Raw genomic sequence first — 16,386 nt, 5'->3', positions numbered from 1 at the left:
AACAAACGCTAGCATAAAAAACGTTAATGTAGCATTAAATTAGACTCGAATTTACGCCGGTCTCTTTAACAACGTTTCATTTTTATAAACAAGTACTATTGACACGTTCTCCTACTGTTTGACCAATTTTACACTAGATAAACACATTTTCCTTATCGTACCTTCAATAACTTTTATTATTCACAATCACAGCCGTTTAATTTCTCAGCAGATTAACCTGTTGTAGCTACGTCACACGTCACGTGATGAACAAACTGTTCTAGAATATGCCTTGTTGTGATGTGTTTGAAAGGATGTGAACGTTTCTCGACGTTTTTCTCGTCATTTTTAGAGCTTTTTACTACTGCAAAGCTTGTCACGATGACATCACAGACCCTAAGAGGATCAAAAAGTGCGGCTGCAAACGACGTGAGTATAAATACGAAGTGACCCGAGCTCTGAGACTGACAGTTATTATTCTGGAACCATGTTCTAACAGTGGACCGTGTCTGTGTCTGTGATCTACCGTGGTTCGGTCCGGTGGTTCAACACCTTCACCATGTTAAAGTCACCACTCTTTTTATATATATAAACAGACGTATGTTTTCATTATCTTCATAATAAGATTGTTATATTTGCTGTAAAGTTTTTCAGTTAGTTGAGATTAAATGATTAAATGAACACAGTAGAGATTGACTTGTATTACGGTGATGTATGTTGTATATATATCTATTCCATTCTATTATTATATATATTATAGTGTTATATTATATATATTGGTTGTTATTACCAACCAGATTTGAAATGGTCAGAGTGGTTTGTTTTCAGCAGGTCCTTGTGTTTCTTGATAACCTGTGACATGTCTCTGATGTATTTCCTTCCTCTCTGCTGCCGCTGGAACTTTCCTCTTTATTTTACTCTTCTCTTTGGTAGTGATTTATTGTGAGTAAAAAAAACAAACCAACATAAACCCAACAAACCAAACCAAAAAGTTTTCATTATTCCCAAGTGCAGTGCCAGTGTCCCCCCCCTCCCCCGTCCCCCTCAGTTAACACTGTCACACTTTTATCTCTGTTGCATGTCACAGTGCAGCTGCTGCTTCCTCTCATTTCTACACTTAAACTGGATCAAGTTCAATTTCTTCCATCATGAGTTGTCCCATAGAGTTTTTTTTCTCTTTCCTCCTCGGACCAATCTGCTTCAGCGCTGACAAGTTTCCACAACAAAGTACCAGGAACCATTTTCTAGGAACTATATGGCTGTGGCTTTTAATACCCAGCACAATATTTTTATAATCTAAATAAATCAAACTACAGTAGTCATTTTTACGATAAAGAAAACATTCCAACTTGGTTGTTATAATTTTATTTAAAAATCCCAAGAAAGCACATTACGCCACCATCCGTGGCCTAAGTTTTAGTTGTTGTAAAATGACAAGTAATTTAATTACTGTGATCCACCACCAGGGGCAAATTTAAGTAAGTTTCAGAACGTTTAATGAAAAACTTTATCAGAAATTTTTTTTTTTATTATATCATGCTGATGACATGTACCCTAGGTAAAAAAAAATTTGATGACATCATGCTGATGACATGTACCCTAGGTAAGATCTAAAAACGTTCAGGGAGACTAAAGAGGTTACAGAACCCTGGTCTATGGAAACCTGGTACTTTTGGACAGTGGCTGCAGACACTTGTAGTTCCTGGTACTGTGCAGTGGAAACCCATATTTAATGACTCATGACTGACAAACTGGTACTTTTGACATTTGCGAGGTCAAACTTCTGAGGATCTGTGGTTGACCTCCTTGTGGTGTCACGGCTCCAGAGAGAGAGAGAATCCAGAGAACTCAATAAAGTTAATAATGACATTAAAATGTGACACGCACACACACACACACACACACAGAGGAGACAAAACCAACAAAAACCAGTCAGAGCTTGAATTCGCTCTGCTTTCTGTCAGAGGAGGTTTTGTCAGAAAGCAGAAAATGTCCTTGTGGGGGAGAAATTCTTCAAATCTTTAAACCAGCTTAGATTTTTTTTTCCAAAACACAATCAAAACAATCTGGCCTCCCTTTCTCTCTCTCCTTCTTCCCTCTTTTTCCTAACTCTCTGTGATCTCAGCCTATTTTCCGTGGCTGGGCTTTCAGAAATTCCCCATCACCAAACAGACCTTCATTTTCAAATGTGAACTCTCTTTGGCCACGATGTTTTCTGTGTTAACACTCACTGCACTGGGTGGACGGACAGTCTACTAACGTCTGACTTATACGTGTTTTAGCGCTAGATTACCACTAGATGGTGGTGTTTTTCCAGCGTCCTGTCCGGTATATATCTATATACAGTATATGTGTATGTTCATGTTTTGAAAGTGATGATGTCCGTAGAGGAAACCCGATCCCCATTTAACAAAAAACACTTCAGCAAAAATGCAAGGATCAAATGTGACGGTTTGAATTCAGTTCAGTTTTAAACTTTGATTCGACTCCACTGTCGTCAGGCCAGCACTTACATGTGGTCGTTAAATCTTTCTTTGAATTAAATCTTTTGAATAATCGAATTAGCAACGCAAAAGTGATGTCGCTTAGCAAAAAAAAAAAGAAAAGCCAAATGTTAGCTAAAAGACAGCAAAAAAAGAACCATGTATTGAGCATAAAAAGTAAACCTGAACCAAATTATATCTAGACCTGAACTATATAACAAATATACCAAAACTATTATACAATGTAAGAACAAATACAAGTTGAAACATTGCCAAAAATATTTAAAAACAGCTGAAAAACTTGACTTAAAAATACCTGAACATGAGCTGTAAAATAGACAGGACACAAAAAGGGTGGAGCTAAAAAGGTGCTTGAAAATGACTGTGGAGAAGGTAAATGAATGGTGTCACCATGACTGGATGTAAATGCTGGTTGGCTCTAAATTATTTTAATGCTTAATTATATCATATTTCATGTATATTGAATTGAGTTGAAAATTATTATTTTTTTAAAAATGAACGGTCACATTTTTTTCTTGCAGTTTTTTTTTAATGTGAAAACGTCACGTGGGGAGAAATCAGAAGGGAGCATTCTTCCTGATTCAACGTGGTGCCCTCATAGCTTCTGTTTGAATGTGATGATGATGATGATGTCATAGAATCAGTGATTATTAATTCAGTCTCACGGACACAGACAGCTGATCAGGGCGGACGCAGTGTTGAATCTCTGATCACGAATGCCCTGAAATGATGTCCCTTATAATCTTTATCACAGGCCCTGATCTGGCCACATGTGGGGTCAGAGGTCAAAGACGCTGTGTCAGTGTGTACGTGTGTGTGTCTCTCGGTGTGCGTCTGTGTACGTGTGTCACTGTGTACGTGACTTATTGTGTGCATCTACCTGTGATGCCTGTGCGACACAAAACTTATTGTGTGCGTCTACCTGTGATGCCTGTGCGACACAAACACACTGTGCTCCGAAATACTTGTCATGCAAAAAAAAAACCCAAAAAAAACCTCACCAGTTGCAAAAAGTCAGCATGAACTAAAAAAGACTTTCTGCACCGCTGTGTCCGTTCCCCCGCCCAGAGAACTGTTCACGACTGAGAACAGTTATTTCTGTCTCCCCCCACTGTGTCACTGCCGAGACCAAGAGGTCACTCTCTGCACGCTCATAATAACGCTCCGATAAAGTGCATGCTACAGGAACAGTCCCTGAAACCTTTATCTCCCAGGTTTTGAATCCCGTCTGCTTCCCATTCTCTCCTCTCCTTCAGCCGCGGGCTGAAGTGAAGCTGCATGACTTCATTTACGACCTTATTTTTGGTCCCCGTGCGACTGCAGTGAGTCAAAGATGCTGAGAGTGTCTCTGTGACGGTGCCAGACATCCAGAGTGAAGTCTGGATGTCTGGTTTTCACCTCCACAAGAAGAGAATGAGAAGCCGGGGACTGGTTTCTGCCCAGAGTCCCAGTGATGTAGAACCGCTGCTCTGGGAACTTTCACTGCTGCTTCCTGCGAGGGTTTCAGGCTCCACACATGACATTCACACACAGACACACACACACACACACACACTCAGGGAAATGAAGTAAATGCTTCACAGTGTTTTGGCCTCAGGCTGAGTAGTAGTTACAGTAAGCACTTCCACACATTAGGAAGTTCATCCAGGTCCACTCTGTGTTTCAGAGTCCATAACAAGCAGTAATCACAGAGTCGACTGACAAAATAGATTTCCCATAAACACTGAGGTTGACTTTTATTGACTAGAAATAAAATGAACTGATGTTTTTATGTCACTTTGTACATTTTCTCTCAGCCAGGACCAAACTCCATAGAGAAAATCAATTTTCTCTCACCCAGGACCAAACTCCATAGAGAAAATCAGCTTTTTTTTTCCTCTCAGAGACAAAAGACTGCTGGTCAGCAGGTTCACTCTCAGTCACATTTGTGACCCATGGGTTGGTTCAAATGAAGGGCTTCAAACACAGAGTTTGAAGAAATTTGAACTTCTCACTGGAGGAAACACTCGATCGGAAACTTTTGAGAGGCTTGGCAAGAAAAGGACATAGAATTGTAGACTTTCTCTATGGACTCTGGTACAAAGAGAACCTGTTTGACTTCTCCGTGTCACAACGTTCTGTTATAAAACATTTGTCTGACACGACTTTTTTAAAGTTACTTTAAAACAAACCTTTAACGTTTCACACACACACATGCACTTTCAAGTGGAGCCTCCTCCGGGAACTGCAGCAGTGGAATAAAAAACAGTTCTGGGTTCAGCATGAACTCTGCCACAGTCTAGTCAGTTGAATAGTGCCTTGGACAGAAACGCTACAGCTGCATGATGTGACACAGGTACGTATGAACTGTACCCAACATTGTGTGAGGTTTGCTGCTTAAGACATTGCTCATGCCTTTTTGTCCCTGAATGCCCTCCCTCTCCCTCCCCCTTTCTCTCTCCCCTTTCCCTCTCCTTTATCTCCCACTGTTTGAGTTTTGCCTTTGACTTATTGCAGCCTTAGCTCACAGCTTGAACTCCAAAAACAATAAGGAGCAAAAATCAACAAAGATCGTATGTGGGGTCACAACCAACTTCTACTGTAATAATAGACAGTGAAAGAGAGAAGTCCAGTGGTTGAAGCTCTGCTCTGTAATAAATAATAATAAATGTTACACTTTAGCCTGAAGGCAGTTTAATTCTCCTAACTTTCCTTGTGTTAATTGGCTCTTTAAGGTCAAATATACTGGTTGTACATGCATACATTAATAAATATATATTCTGCTGATTGTTAGTCAGTAGCTTTAATCATTACCTCTGTTTGGCTGATGACATTTTGAGCCCAACCTGTAGTTTCAGTTAGTTACTTAGTTTATAGCTATTGTACCATCTTTTTATCATTTACTTCACTATTGAATATATTTAGTTGTTTGGCTAACGTTTAGTGTCACTTCGTACGATTCACATTTCAATCCCTCTGATTTTGTCTTGAAGTTGTCTGTGACGCTGCCATACGTTCTTTGTCAGAGTATTTTTTTATGGTATGAATTTAAAATGAACTTTTGGAGTTTGAGTCTGTGGGATGTGATTCTGAGGCTAACACTCTGATGACGTTGCCTTCCCACTTCCCCTGGATAAAGATTTGCTCCTCTTGCCATTAACCTGCTGATTTTCCTCTCCTCTCATCCCCAAAACATGACTGTAGCCAAGATGTCCGTCTACAAACGAATGAAACTGGCATGTTGTTTTGATTGCGGCCGTTCAGAGCGAGACTGCTCATGCATGTCAGGCAGTGTACGTAGTAACATGGACACCCTGCAGAGGGCCTACCCACTGTCCTCTGTCTCTGTTCATGATTGCGCAACCACTTTACGTGCCTGTAAGTGACTCCGCCCAACACATGCTGTTACGTGTCTGTGTGTGTGTGCGCCTGTGAGTATATGTGTGTTTGTGCTAACGTGCCTAAAACGGTGTCTGTGCGTTCTCTCGTCCTTGTGCTGTGATATCTATCGACCATCTACTGTATCTGTTTAGCTAGCTGTTTAGTTATCTAGCCATTAATCCAGCTACCAAGCTAACTATCCAGCTGTGTAGCTAACTGGCTACCTATCTGTTCAGCTATTTACACAACTATCTAGCAATGTATCTAGCTAACTATCCAGCTACCGCTACATCTGGCAATTCTGTAGCTAAATACATGGAATTGTTTAGCGTTGCAGCTATTTTGATTTTTATTCAGCTATTTAGCCAGTTCTACCCAGCTCAGTAACTATCTGTTTAGCCATCTAACCAGGTAAACACCCATCTATGTTTCTGGTGCTCAAATGTATCTGTCTGTTATCGTTTTTGTTCACGTGTGGTTTGTACGTTTGTTTTCATAGTCATTTAATTTGATCTATTTTGATTTGGTGCCGTCAGTCCTTTTATAAGTGTAATGTCTCTGCGGTGGGCAGGTGGTGCTGTTGGTCGTAGCTGATGCTAGTTATGGTGCCGGTGGTTCTGACGGTGGTGTGGCTGTGTGGTGCTGCCGTATTGTACGTTGTTACACATGTGGCTCTAAACCGCATGTTGCAGTCGCAGCGCAGTTGTGTGTAAATAACCCGTGTGTGTGTATTTGTGCCTCGCAGGTAAGAGTTTGGCCTAAATCACCGTGAAGTCTGTTTGTTTGAGAGATTTTAAAGCTGTGTTTAATAAGTTGTCTGGTGATGCTATTGTTATTATTTTAAGTTTCTGTTTTTTTTATTTAATTAATGATTTTTCTATACATTTTTACTCCTTTAATCAATGCCTATAGACAGCGTTAATTTAATATATTTGACACATTTCACAAATTGTTAGGAAGGAAACTTCTGAGACAAACATTAAGTTGAATCTAAAAACTGAGCAAAGGTGTCGGACGACAACGGTCTAAACTGCCAAAGGGGGCGCTGAAAACAAAGTTTAGGAACTAATGCTCCAGGTTATCTCTCTACCACTATGACCATCTACTGTATGTTTAATGTCCACCATCTAAACCAGCACTAATAACTACTGTAACTACTAACCCAAACCATTCATACATCCCAACACCTGTCCATCTGTCTGGACTGACCCAGGGTCACTGACCCGTGTCTAACTAGTGAATCTCTTTTGACCAGACTCAACCACCACCTAGTTACCTACCCACAAAATGAACTAGTGATCCCTAACCTAACCTTACTTACCTTAAAGAACATCCAACTCTTTAACCAACATTTTTAGTCCAGTAACAGTTTGATTTAATTTGATGACCTCATGTTTCAACACCTCTGCAGCTCCAGTTCTCTCTGACCTGACACTTTTATAAACCATGACCTGGATGACTGACCTCAGCGTCCGACCCATCACATCCCGTCCTAACTCCTGTTGTCTACATACATATAACCACAGTTATCTGAGCTCAGCTCTCAGCCACCTTGTTAACTACTGACCTTATCAAATCCATGTGCAGTTTTCTCCGTCTGGGTCTAGAACACTGTCATCAGTTTGTCTGAAGAAAGTTTGGAAAAGTCACTTGAACACAGTTACTGACAAAGGCCGGAAACTCAGGCAGCCTGATGTGGTAGAGAGTGTGCGTCACTTGGCAGTGTTTCTGTGTGTCTGCCTCCCTGCCTCTGTCTGACTATCATCCATACCTGCCTGTGTGTATATGAGGGCGAGTCGAGAAGTTCTAAGACAAATTGGGAAAAAGAAATGATGAACAGCCGTACTTCTTTAGGTGGAGCTTCAACACATATGCAACTGGAAGGCAGTGTAATATGTACAGTTGGCACAGCTCTGTGAGTCTTAGCTTGACGTGCGGTGTTTGTGTGTGAGCTCGGCTCAAACCATAGTGAAGACACCAGGAAAAACAGGAAAAAAGTTACAGTAACTTAGGTTTTTCTTATTAACAGATGGTCGTTTTAAAATCCAAAAACAAAGCGGCAATATGTGAAAAAGCAGCACAAATAATATTATTATCAAAGTACTAAATAAAATATATATGTTTCATCCATAAAAAGAAAGTGAGCAGAGCTTTAACATCTGTGTAACACAGTGATGATTGAATTGTCTGAAACAGAAACAGTGACTCAGTGAGGTGTAAACTCCTCATCTGTGAGGTTTATAAATATATTCACTTTTATAGGTTAAAATAATTTTGGCTAATGTTAGGTTTGTATTTTTTGTTTATTTCTGAAAATAAACTGATAAAATAAAATGCAACAAAGGTCAACACTTTTTGACCCCAGGAAAATTGTTGGTCAGTAAAATAACACGGTACTACATTTTCACTGGGAAAATTCTGATTTGGAAAAAAAAACCAGTAGAAAGAAAGGAAAGCAGTGGGAGAACAGAAAACACGAGAGCAGACAACACATAGATAAATGAAAAGGACAGGAGACCAAAAACTGAAGGTGATCCATGATTCTGTCCTGATAAAGAGACTCTTAGAGGACGGTGGGTCCTGGAAGACCCCCGCTTCCTTCCTTACATTTTCTTTTTTCCAGCTGATACCAAAGACAAAAATTGTCCGTCAATTAGACATGGCAGCGGCAGGCCCAGCTATCAAAGCTCGCGGCTGCAGAAACACAGATCTGATTTCCTTCTCAGCATTCTCCCGTGGTCTGCCCACTCAGCCAAGATTAGTGTCAAACCAGCCATGATGACTTTGGCTGTGCCGGCTGCAGTTCAGCCTGCGCTGATATCCCCCCCGATACCAATTACTAGCCATTACATGGTTACTGATCTCACTTCTCCCTCAGCCCCCCACAGGATCTCAGAGAAAGCCTCCTTCGTCTTACGTTTCTTTCCTCCTCGTTTCATTTTAAGTCTCGACTTTGTCTGAACAAAGTGAGTTTGGTGGAATAAGTGCATCAGGCCGCCTCAGTCAGGGATCGTTGGATTTCCTCTGCTCATCTCCCCTGTTTTTTCCACTTCACTGAGAGGATAAAACGTCTTTATCCTTGATGACTTCATGCTCTCGCACATCTGAGCCAGATTTGTCCAGGGCTGGAATTGGGATAATTGATTTCTTGGATGTTAGGGCTCCTTAATTTAACACATACGCTCACACACACACACGCGCGCTGTGATCATTTTAATACGACTGGGTAAAATAAATTCTCCTCCTTTACAGGGACTCGAACATAAACCTTGGTTTTGCTTTATGGGAATTAATGATTCAACAGTTTGATGGAGAGTGTGTTTAATTTGTGGCCACAGAAGGGGTTAAGTGAACGGTTTGATGGAAGAGATAAAACGTGCTCTCAGAGAAGAAGATAAAATCTGTTAGGCAAGAAAGGAAGCTTTATAATCTGCCAGGGCTTTCACAGTCATTTATCTCGTATGTTTTACATTTTGTTCTAAGTTTGGGTTTAAACTGGAGGTAAATTACAAGCTAACCTTTAGTCTTTTTTTGACTCTGTGAACCAATATTAAATCAAATATTTTTACCTGACCCTCAGCAGTTTCTCTGGAAACTTTTATTTCCAGTTTTTTCACTCGACATTTTAACGTTAGGACTGAGTTCTAGCGATGCCAGGTCATCTGTTAGCTACTCTTTAACTACCGCTGCTATTTTATTTAATTCTTTCTTCCCTCTTCCCTACGTTATTTAGCATAATTTACTTAACTTATTTATGATCATTTTCTGGATTAAGAAACTTAGAGTTTGACTTAAGTTTGGCTAATGTTGAACTGAACAATGCTATATCTCTATGTCTAATGTACTGTTAGTTGTGACTAACCTTTAACAGAGACACAGTGGTTTTTATATACATATAATGTATTGATACATTTGGCTGTTAAGTCTGTTAAATCTAATGATACTATTGGCTAACTTTTACCTGTTTTTCTGTCTGAGCTGCAGTGTTGTGATTGTTCACTGTTCTTATAGCTTTTATAGAAATCCATCAAATATATATATATATACTATAGCTTTGATAGAAATCCATCAAATATATATATGTGTGTGTGTGTGTGTGTGTGTGTGTAGAGTGTGTGGTGACAGTGACCTGCGGCTGCTGTTCTGTTCTGACTGCTCCGTCACATCCTGTGTCAGGTTCACTCCACTCTCCTAAAAACAGAACGTCTCTCACTGAGAGAGGACAGATCGTGTCATTCCACCTGTCCATGTTTCCTCTGTTTTTGTTCCTGCTGTTCTTTAATCACGTCCGTGTGTTTTAATGAAACAGTTGTTTATTTTTGGTTTCCGTCCTCACATCTTTCTGTCGTCGATGTGTTTTGTTTTGACTTCCTTCCCGTCCTCTGCTCTTTTGTTTTTCATCGATGTTTCCTGATGTGTCTCTTTCCTCCCTCCTTCTGTGTGACCTGTCACTTGTCTTTTCATTCTCCTCAGCCAAATATAAGTATAATGGATTTGTCAAACCACGTAAGTGTCTTTCTCTGTCCTTCTCCATTCTGCTAAAGCTTCTGTGTTTTCAGCGTGTCGCCCTGCCCTTGTCTGCCCACGCTGCAGTGTCATAAAATCATAGAAAAGAAAAAAAAAAAAGACGCTGCCTAGCTTCAGCCTCAGTGTTGTCTCCTGTCTCAGAGGCATGTTGATCTAAATATACACTACAGGCCAAAAGTTTGGAAGTTAGATCAGATTTGTACAAGAACACATCATAGTGTCGTTGGTGTTTCACAACAATGTGACCGTTGTTTCAAAAAGTTACATTACAATACATTCTATCATTATCAGATCTTTGTTGGTTTTTTTCTTCCTCTGGTTTTAACATCAACACGGCAAATACAAGACAGTGAAGTGTTTTTTTTTTTAAGTATGTGCCAGGAAGTACAGGAAGTGTTTCACTCAGAATGTATGAAAACCTATTTTATAATTCTCTGGTCGCAACCCACCACTCAGAAGGTCAAGTGAGAGGTGAAAGGTCACTGACACTGACTAGGGGAAATGCAAGAGCGAAGCAGCAGTAACCCTGAGAGAAGGATAGTCAGTGGCATGACTGAGGTTCAGGAGGCTAACGCTAATATTGATAAAAATGTTAGCATAGATCCCGATTTCCTTTTTTGGTCAAGGACTTTTTTTAAAAAACATTTTATTCTTATTATTTAACATAAAGAACATAAATATAATCCTGTCTTGTCTTGTTGTGGTTAAAACCAGAGGAAATGAAGCAAGAAAAACAAACAACTGATAATAATGGTGAAGATGTGAACTGACCAATGAAACCATGGTCCTTTTTCTACACATCTAATCCTCCTTCCTGACCTTTGACCTGTGGTTCTCATATTGACCTCACTCTAATTTCCTTGTATTTCCTTAGTAATAAGTAGTAATTGATGACAAACGCTGTGTTTTTTACTCAGTACTATGTTGTTCCCTCCATGAACGTACTCTTTTTTTTTGTTTGCATTGTGCTGCGCTCAGCAGCAGATGGCGCTACAACACCAGGGAACAGTGGGAGTCAAAAAGAGGCTGGTGTTCGGTTCAAAGCTGATTGCAACTTAGGTAATTCTCTGGTAAAAAAAAAAAAGAAATCATGCATTTTCCACCAGTGCAGGATATTTCTGAGTTTTTCAAATGTTATTCATTTTAAACTGGATCGATTTCACATGCATTCGTTCCAAATGCTGGTGCAATGCTGTTATTTCATATGATTGTTTTCAACTATTGGCTGCTTTATCCAGTCAAATGGACCTTAACAGTCATTGCAGAAACTCATGTTTAGCTGTGATGACGTAACAGTGCATGGCTCCGACCAATCATGCAGTTTCATCACACATGCACTAAAACATTAAGGCAGACCAGCGCAGCACACATAGAAAATGATAACATTTTTTTTTTATTTCTTCTCCTGCTTCATCATGCAGTTCAAATCTAACCTGATCGGCCTCGCATGCTGCCGGACGGTAGCGCTGTGTTTATGATTAGCGTGTCAGGAGGGAGAAAGGACAGTTGCCGTCTGTGTGGGGTTTGTGTGCGATGCCGGGTGTAGCTGCCAGGGCGGGTGAACACCAGCAAACGCTGCTCGTGTTTGACAAGGGCCAGATGAATCCAGGAGCCATCGGTGGCCGCCCTGTAAATGGAGGAGGCAGCTGACGGCAGGGATAAACGTCTGTTTATGGCCTCGAGGGAGGATGAATGAGTCTCTTCTCTCTCTCTGTCTTCTCACTGTAAACAACCAAACACAGCACTACATAAACCTGGGAGGAGACGATGGAATCTGCTCCAGATACTACAGTAGGACTGAACTATCTGGTCTGGGTCTCTGTGTGTGTGTGTGTGTGTGTTAACATCATGTATACATTCATATTTCAAACACAGAACATATATTTTAAATGTTTTCTTCAACAATAATGCACTTTTGCCACATAGTGTCCTGTAGGGAAGGGCTGTTGCCTTGCAGCAAAAATGTCACTGGTTTGATGGTATGTTGCTTTGCTGTATGGAGTCAGGAGGAGTGAGGAGGCGGGTGAGGAGGGGGTTCTCCAGGCACTGCAGTTTCCTCCCACAGTCCAGAGACATGGAGGGTTAGGGAGAAAAACTTGAACTTGTAATATTGTGTTGGTTATTTCCAGGTATTGGTAGATGATGATGTAGTACTTGATGAAGTACTTTCCTGTTAAGGTACTTTCAGATACCGCTTTTGTCTGCTACAAAGTAATACACAGTAAAAGTTGTTGAGTACCTGCATTCGTGAACAGAGAAGATGAAGAGACACAAAGAGGAAACAAAACTATATCTTTTTTATTCAAGATAATTGTATTAAAGTATAAACTATATATGGTTGAGTAAAAAACTTTTTATTGGACCCTGTGAGCTTTGATGTTTGAGAGTGGATCAGTCTGGTCTGTCAGATACTGTGGAACAGAGGGCTGTGAACTTCTCAGCATAGTGTCACTGTACTCTTCAACTGTGCAATAATATATACTTAGTACCATTACCCTCCTTTAAGTAGTCGACATGTTTTTGCAGCTCACTGTAAACATTATCTGCTGGTGAAACAGTATAAATGTTTAAGGTCACTGTAGTTAAGGTCACTGACCTCTGACCTGAACTCCAGGTGATGAAATATCCTGACCAACTTCACCGTTAACTCTCTCGTCTGCGTCTTTCTCACCATGTTCCTGTTGTTTGAGATCCTCCGTGATCTCAGACCTTCTCACACTCTTCATTCTCCATTGTTTGGCAGTAATGGATGACGTTAGACCATCTTATCAAACCCGCTCAGTTAAAGTCACCTCCATCACCTCCATCGGCTCAAACCATTTCCTTTCCAACGCCCTGCACCCCAACCAGGACCCCGCGCTCATCACCATCAACGTCCCACTCGTTAATAACCGCAAAGGAAGCCTGCTCCCCGCAGGGCCCGGGCCGGGACTCGGTGTCGGGCAGGGCCCGGCCCTCGGACTGGTCCCCGACCCTTCACAGTTGCGCTTCAGTATCTCAGTCCCAGGAGAGGTGATGGCCCGGTCGGCGGCCGAGAGTCGTCTGAGTCGGGCCCGCAGTCTGCCGGCAAAATACCACTACCAGCCCAGTAGTGCCATGCTGCTCGGTCACAGTAGGCACTGTAGGTGGCGCCGTTAGCAGGAAGCATCAGTCAGTAACCTGCCACTGTCTGCATTTGTCCCTTCATCTGTGTCTGGTTTGCTGCATCTGTCTGGTCTCCTGGAGCTGGAGCTGCATGGTGTTAATGTGTGACTGAAGGAAACCTTTAACACGGAGCAGGAACTGGTGTCAGTGATCTGGTGTCAGTGATCTGGTGTCAGTGATCCAGGTCATTGGTGTCAGTGATCAGTGATCTGGTGTCAGTGATCCAGGTCATGGTCTCTTACCTTTGTCTAACACTGGAGAACTGAAGCTTGAAGCTGCGTTTGTTTAACTTATTTTAAAAGGTCATTATTAAAAAATGAAATAAAGAAAAGAGATCATAAAAAATAAGAGACAGGATAATAATATAATAATATAATATGATATAAAAGAAGAAAATGTGATGAGATAAAAACAAAGAAAATAAAACAATGGGTTTTTATTCCACAAATGTGCGTGTGACAGCAGCAGAGTAGAACGAAACAAACGAAGACAAAAAAATAATAATCACTGTTCACTAAAATAACAATCAACAAAAATTCACAGTAACAAAGAACTGGAACTGACTGGGAGAACTTTAGAAGAATTTAAACATTAATATAATGAAAATATCATGTCAAAAGTCAGCAGTTAACTCAGGTTTTTGACCTTGTTGTTGTTGAAACTTTATGACTTAACTCTGGACAATGTCTTTGAAACCAGGTCACGACCTCTGTCAGCTAATGGCAGCTAGCTTCTAGACTTTTTTAGGCTAATTACTTGTTTATACTTTATAGACAAATACCTTTGTCTACTTTCAACTCCTGGCTAATATTTCTGTTTGGTCATATTTGCCTTTTTACAGCAATTAATTTCACGCTAACTTTTAGCTTTGTTGTTACGATTTTGGCTAATTCATGTATAATTTAAGGCTCAAGTTTACTTCCAGACAACTTTGAATAGGTCTTTTTTTTAGCATATTTTAGTTGAGTTACTCATTACATACAGTATAAGTAACCTTTTTTTACACAAACATTGACGTGTTTGTAATCAGCTTCTATTTCTAACCCTTAAAAATGAACCACGTACTCGATGACCCGCTGCTCCATCGTTAACTACTTCTCACCCCAGTGTGTGTTGAGTGTTGAAAACCTAACTCTCGGGGTGGAGGTAGACCTGTAGAAGAGCCCGTGTCCACTGACGTCACCCCGGGAACGATGGGGTGGGCTTCAGGTGTCATGTTGAGTGAGGGGTCGGTCAGGGTTTCTGTAGAGGTGGGTTTGTATGAGGTACTTTAAAGGAGCTAACACGAGCTACAGACGCTAACCCTCGCTGTGGTCCCTGCAGGTGACAGACAACCTGGTTTAAAATGATCATAACAGCGACATGAAATTATTGCTATTCATTAGCAAGATCAGTTTACTGCTAATAATTTATCCTTCGATTCAAGGGTTTAAGTTATGGGATTTAGGGAATAATTGATTATAATCACTAAGAAATTGTAATGGGAAATAAATTCACTCTTGTACCACAAGAGGGAACCCATGTACCAGCAGTGGTATGCATACCATCTTTTGAGAACCACTGGTCCAGTTTGTAGGTATTGCGTAGCTGCAGTCCAACTGATGAAGTGACTCTTTCTACATGTGTTTTATTGTAACTTTAGATTAAATTTCATGACGACGTCTGGACGTGGACACGGTCCATGTCTTTGGTCCAGCGTCGTGGACACTCACGACCTCATACAACCCCTCAATACAAACCCCGTCCTGTCCCATTTAGAGTGAACCAAACGTCATCCTCCAGATCCATCTTTTTAACCTTGTGATGTCATCGTCACTGCTTCTCACTCATCTCCTCCGTCACCAATGACACGTCTGGATCATCTCATGGACGTCACTCCATCACCGTCACTCTGATGCAGACTGCAGGAGGTCCTACAGGCCTTAGAGAGACACCTGAGGTAAAGGCCTCAGCAGGGACAGATCAGGCCGCGGGTTTGTACCAGGAGCAGTTTATTTGCGTAAGGTTTTCCGATCGTAGACTGGTTTTTCCTCCGTGTTTCTCGCCTGCCTCTCTGCGATCTACCATCGCCCATTACTAATGCTTTCTCTGACTCAGATTTGACACTAAGCTGTTCATTTTGATTGGTCTGTTGAGTTTCTTTAGTTTTTTTTTATTTTTGTTTTGTTTGTTTTATTGGCGTCAGGTCCAGGTAACTTTCCCCTCGGCTTTTCCACTTCCTGTTTCTGATTTTTCTGTGCATGTGTTTGCAGTCGAAGACGAACATCATCCGTCCACACTGTCGCCCAAGAAAAAGCAACGCAACGGAGGGATGAGGAACTCGCCAAATTGTTCGCCCAAGATGATGGGGTAAGTGAAATTAAATTTATTTATTTTATACACAAACACAAGGGGGCGGTATTGGTCAACGCACCGGCTAAACAGTGGGAAGAGTTTTCTGGGTGAATACTTTCCTTCGTTCTTTTCCACAGTCCAAAAACATGAAGGGTTAACAGTTGACTCTCATCCAATCATAGGTGTGAGGGTCAAAGGTGGTACGTTGGTCATTAACCCCGTCTGTTTATATTCTAAGTTTAATGTTTTTTTACTTAATTTAGGTCAAATATCAAAAACAGTATATATAATTATTTTATTCATTTCTATGAATGGCTGAAGGATCCAGGCCACCGTTTTTTGTTTGAAATCCATCCATCCATCCATCCATCAGACCTGTTTGTAACACATTTCTGTTCAAACTTAAACTCGACTCCACTGCTGCAAAGTCGTCACATGTGGCTCCTCGACAAACAAATTCTAGACATTCACATTTTCTTTTTTTTCCAAACCACAAGGAGTCAATTACCAAGAATATGACTTCCATTTTTTTTTTCTG

The 16,386-nt window shown here is 40.8% G+C and overlaps 1 protein-coding gene across 11 annotated transcripts in view; it reads left to right on the top strand.

Moving 5' to 3' along the window:
- The window catches only part of kcnma1a (potassium large conductance calcium-activated channel, subfamily M, alpha member 1a), a 117,097-nt gene that overhangs the window by 79,476 nt on the left and 21,235 nt on the right, over window positions 1-16,386 (top strand). For 6 of the 11 annotated variants that reach the window (XM_025060921.1, XM_025060922.1, XM_008321466.3 and 3 more), the window contains 3 exons: window positions 332-408; window positions 913-921; window positions 15,767-15,863. In XM_025060921.1, the coding sequence (XP_024916689.1) occupies window positions 332-408; window positions 913-921; window positions 15,767-15,863 (183 nt within the window). The remainder of the gene's footprint in view (window positions 1-331; window positions 409-912; window positions 922-15,766; window positions 15,864-16,386) is intronic. The other 5 variants (XM_008321465.3, XM_008321464.3, XM_017037279.2 and 2 more) reach the window with 1 other exon arrangement.

Source organism: Cynoglossus semilaevis, chromosome 12 (genome assembly GCF_000523025.1).
Source record: "Cynoglossus semilaevis isolate Cse_v1.0 chromosome 12, Cse_v1.0, whole genome shotgun sequence".
In the NCBI taxonomy this organism is placed as follows: domain Eukaryota; kingdom Metazoa; phylum Chordata; class Actinopteri; order Pleuronectiformes; family Cynoglossidae; genus Cynoglossus; species Cynoglossus semilaevis.
Note: the sequence above shows the minus strand (reverse complement) of the source record. Positions and strands in the feature narration are given on the sequence as shown.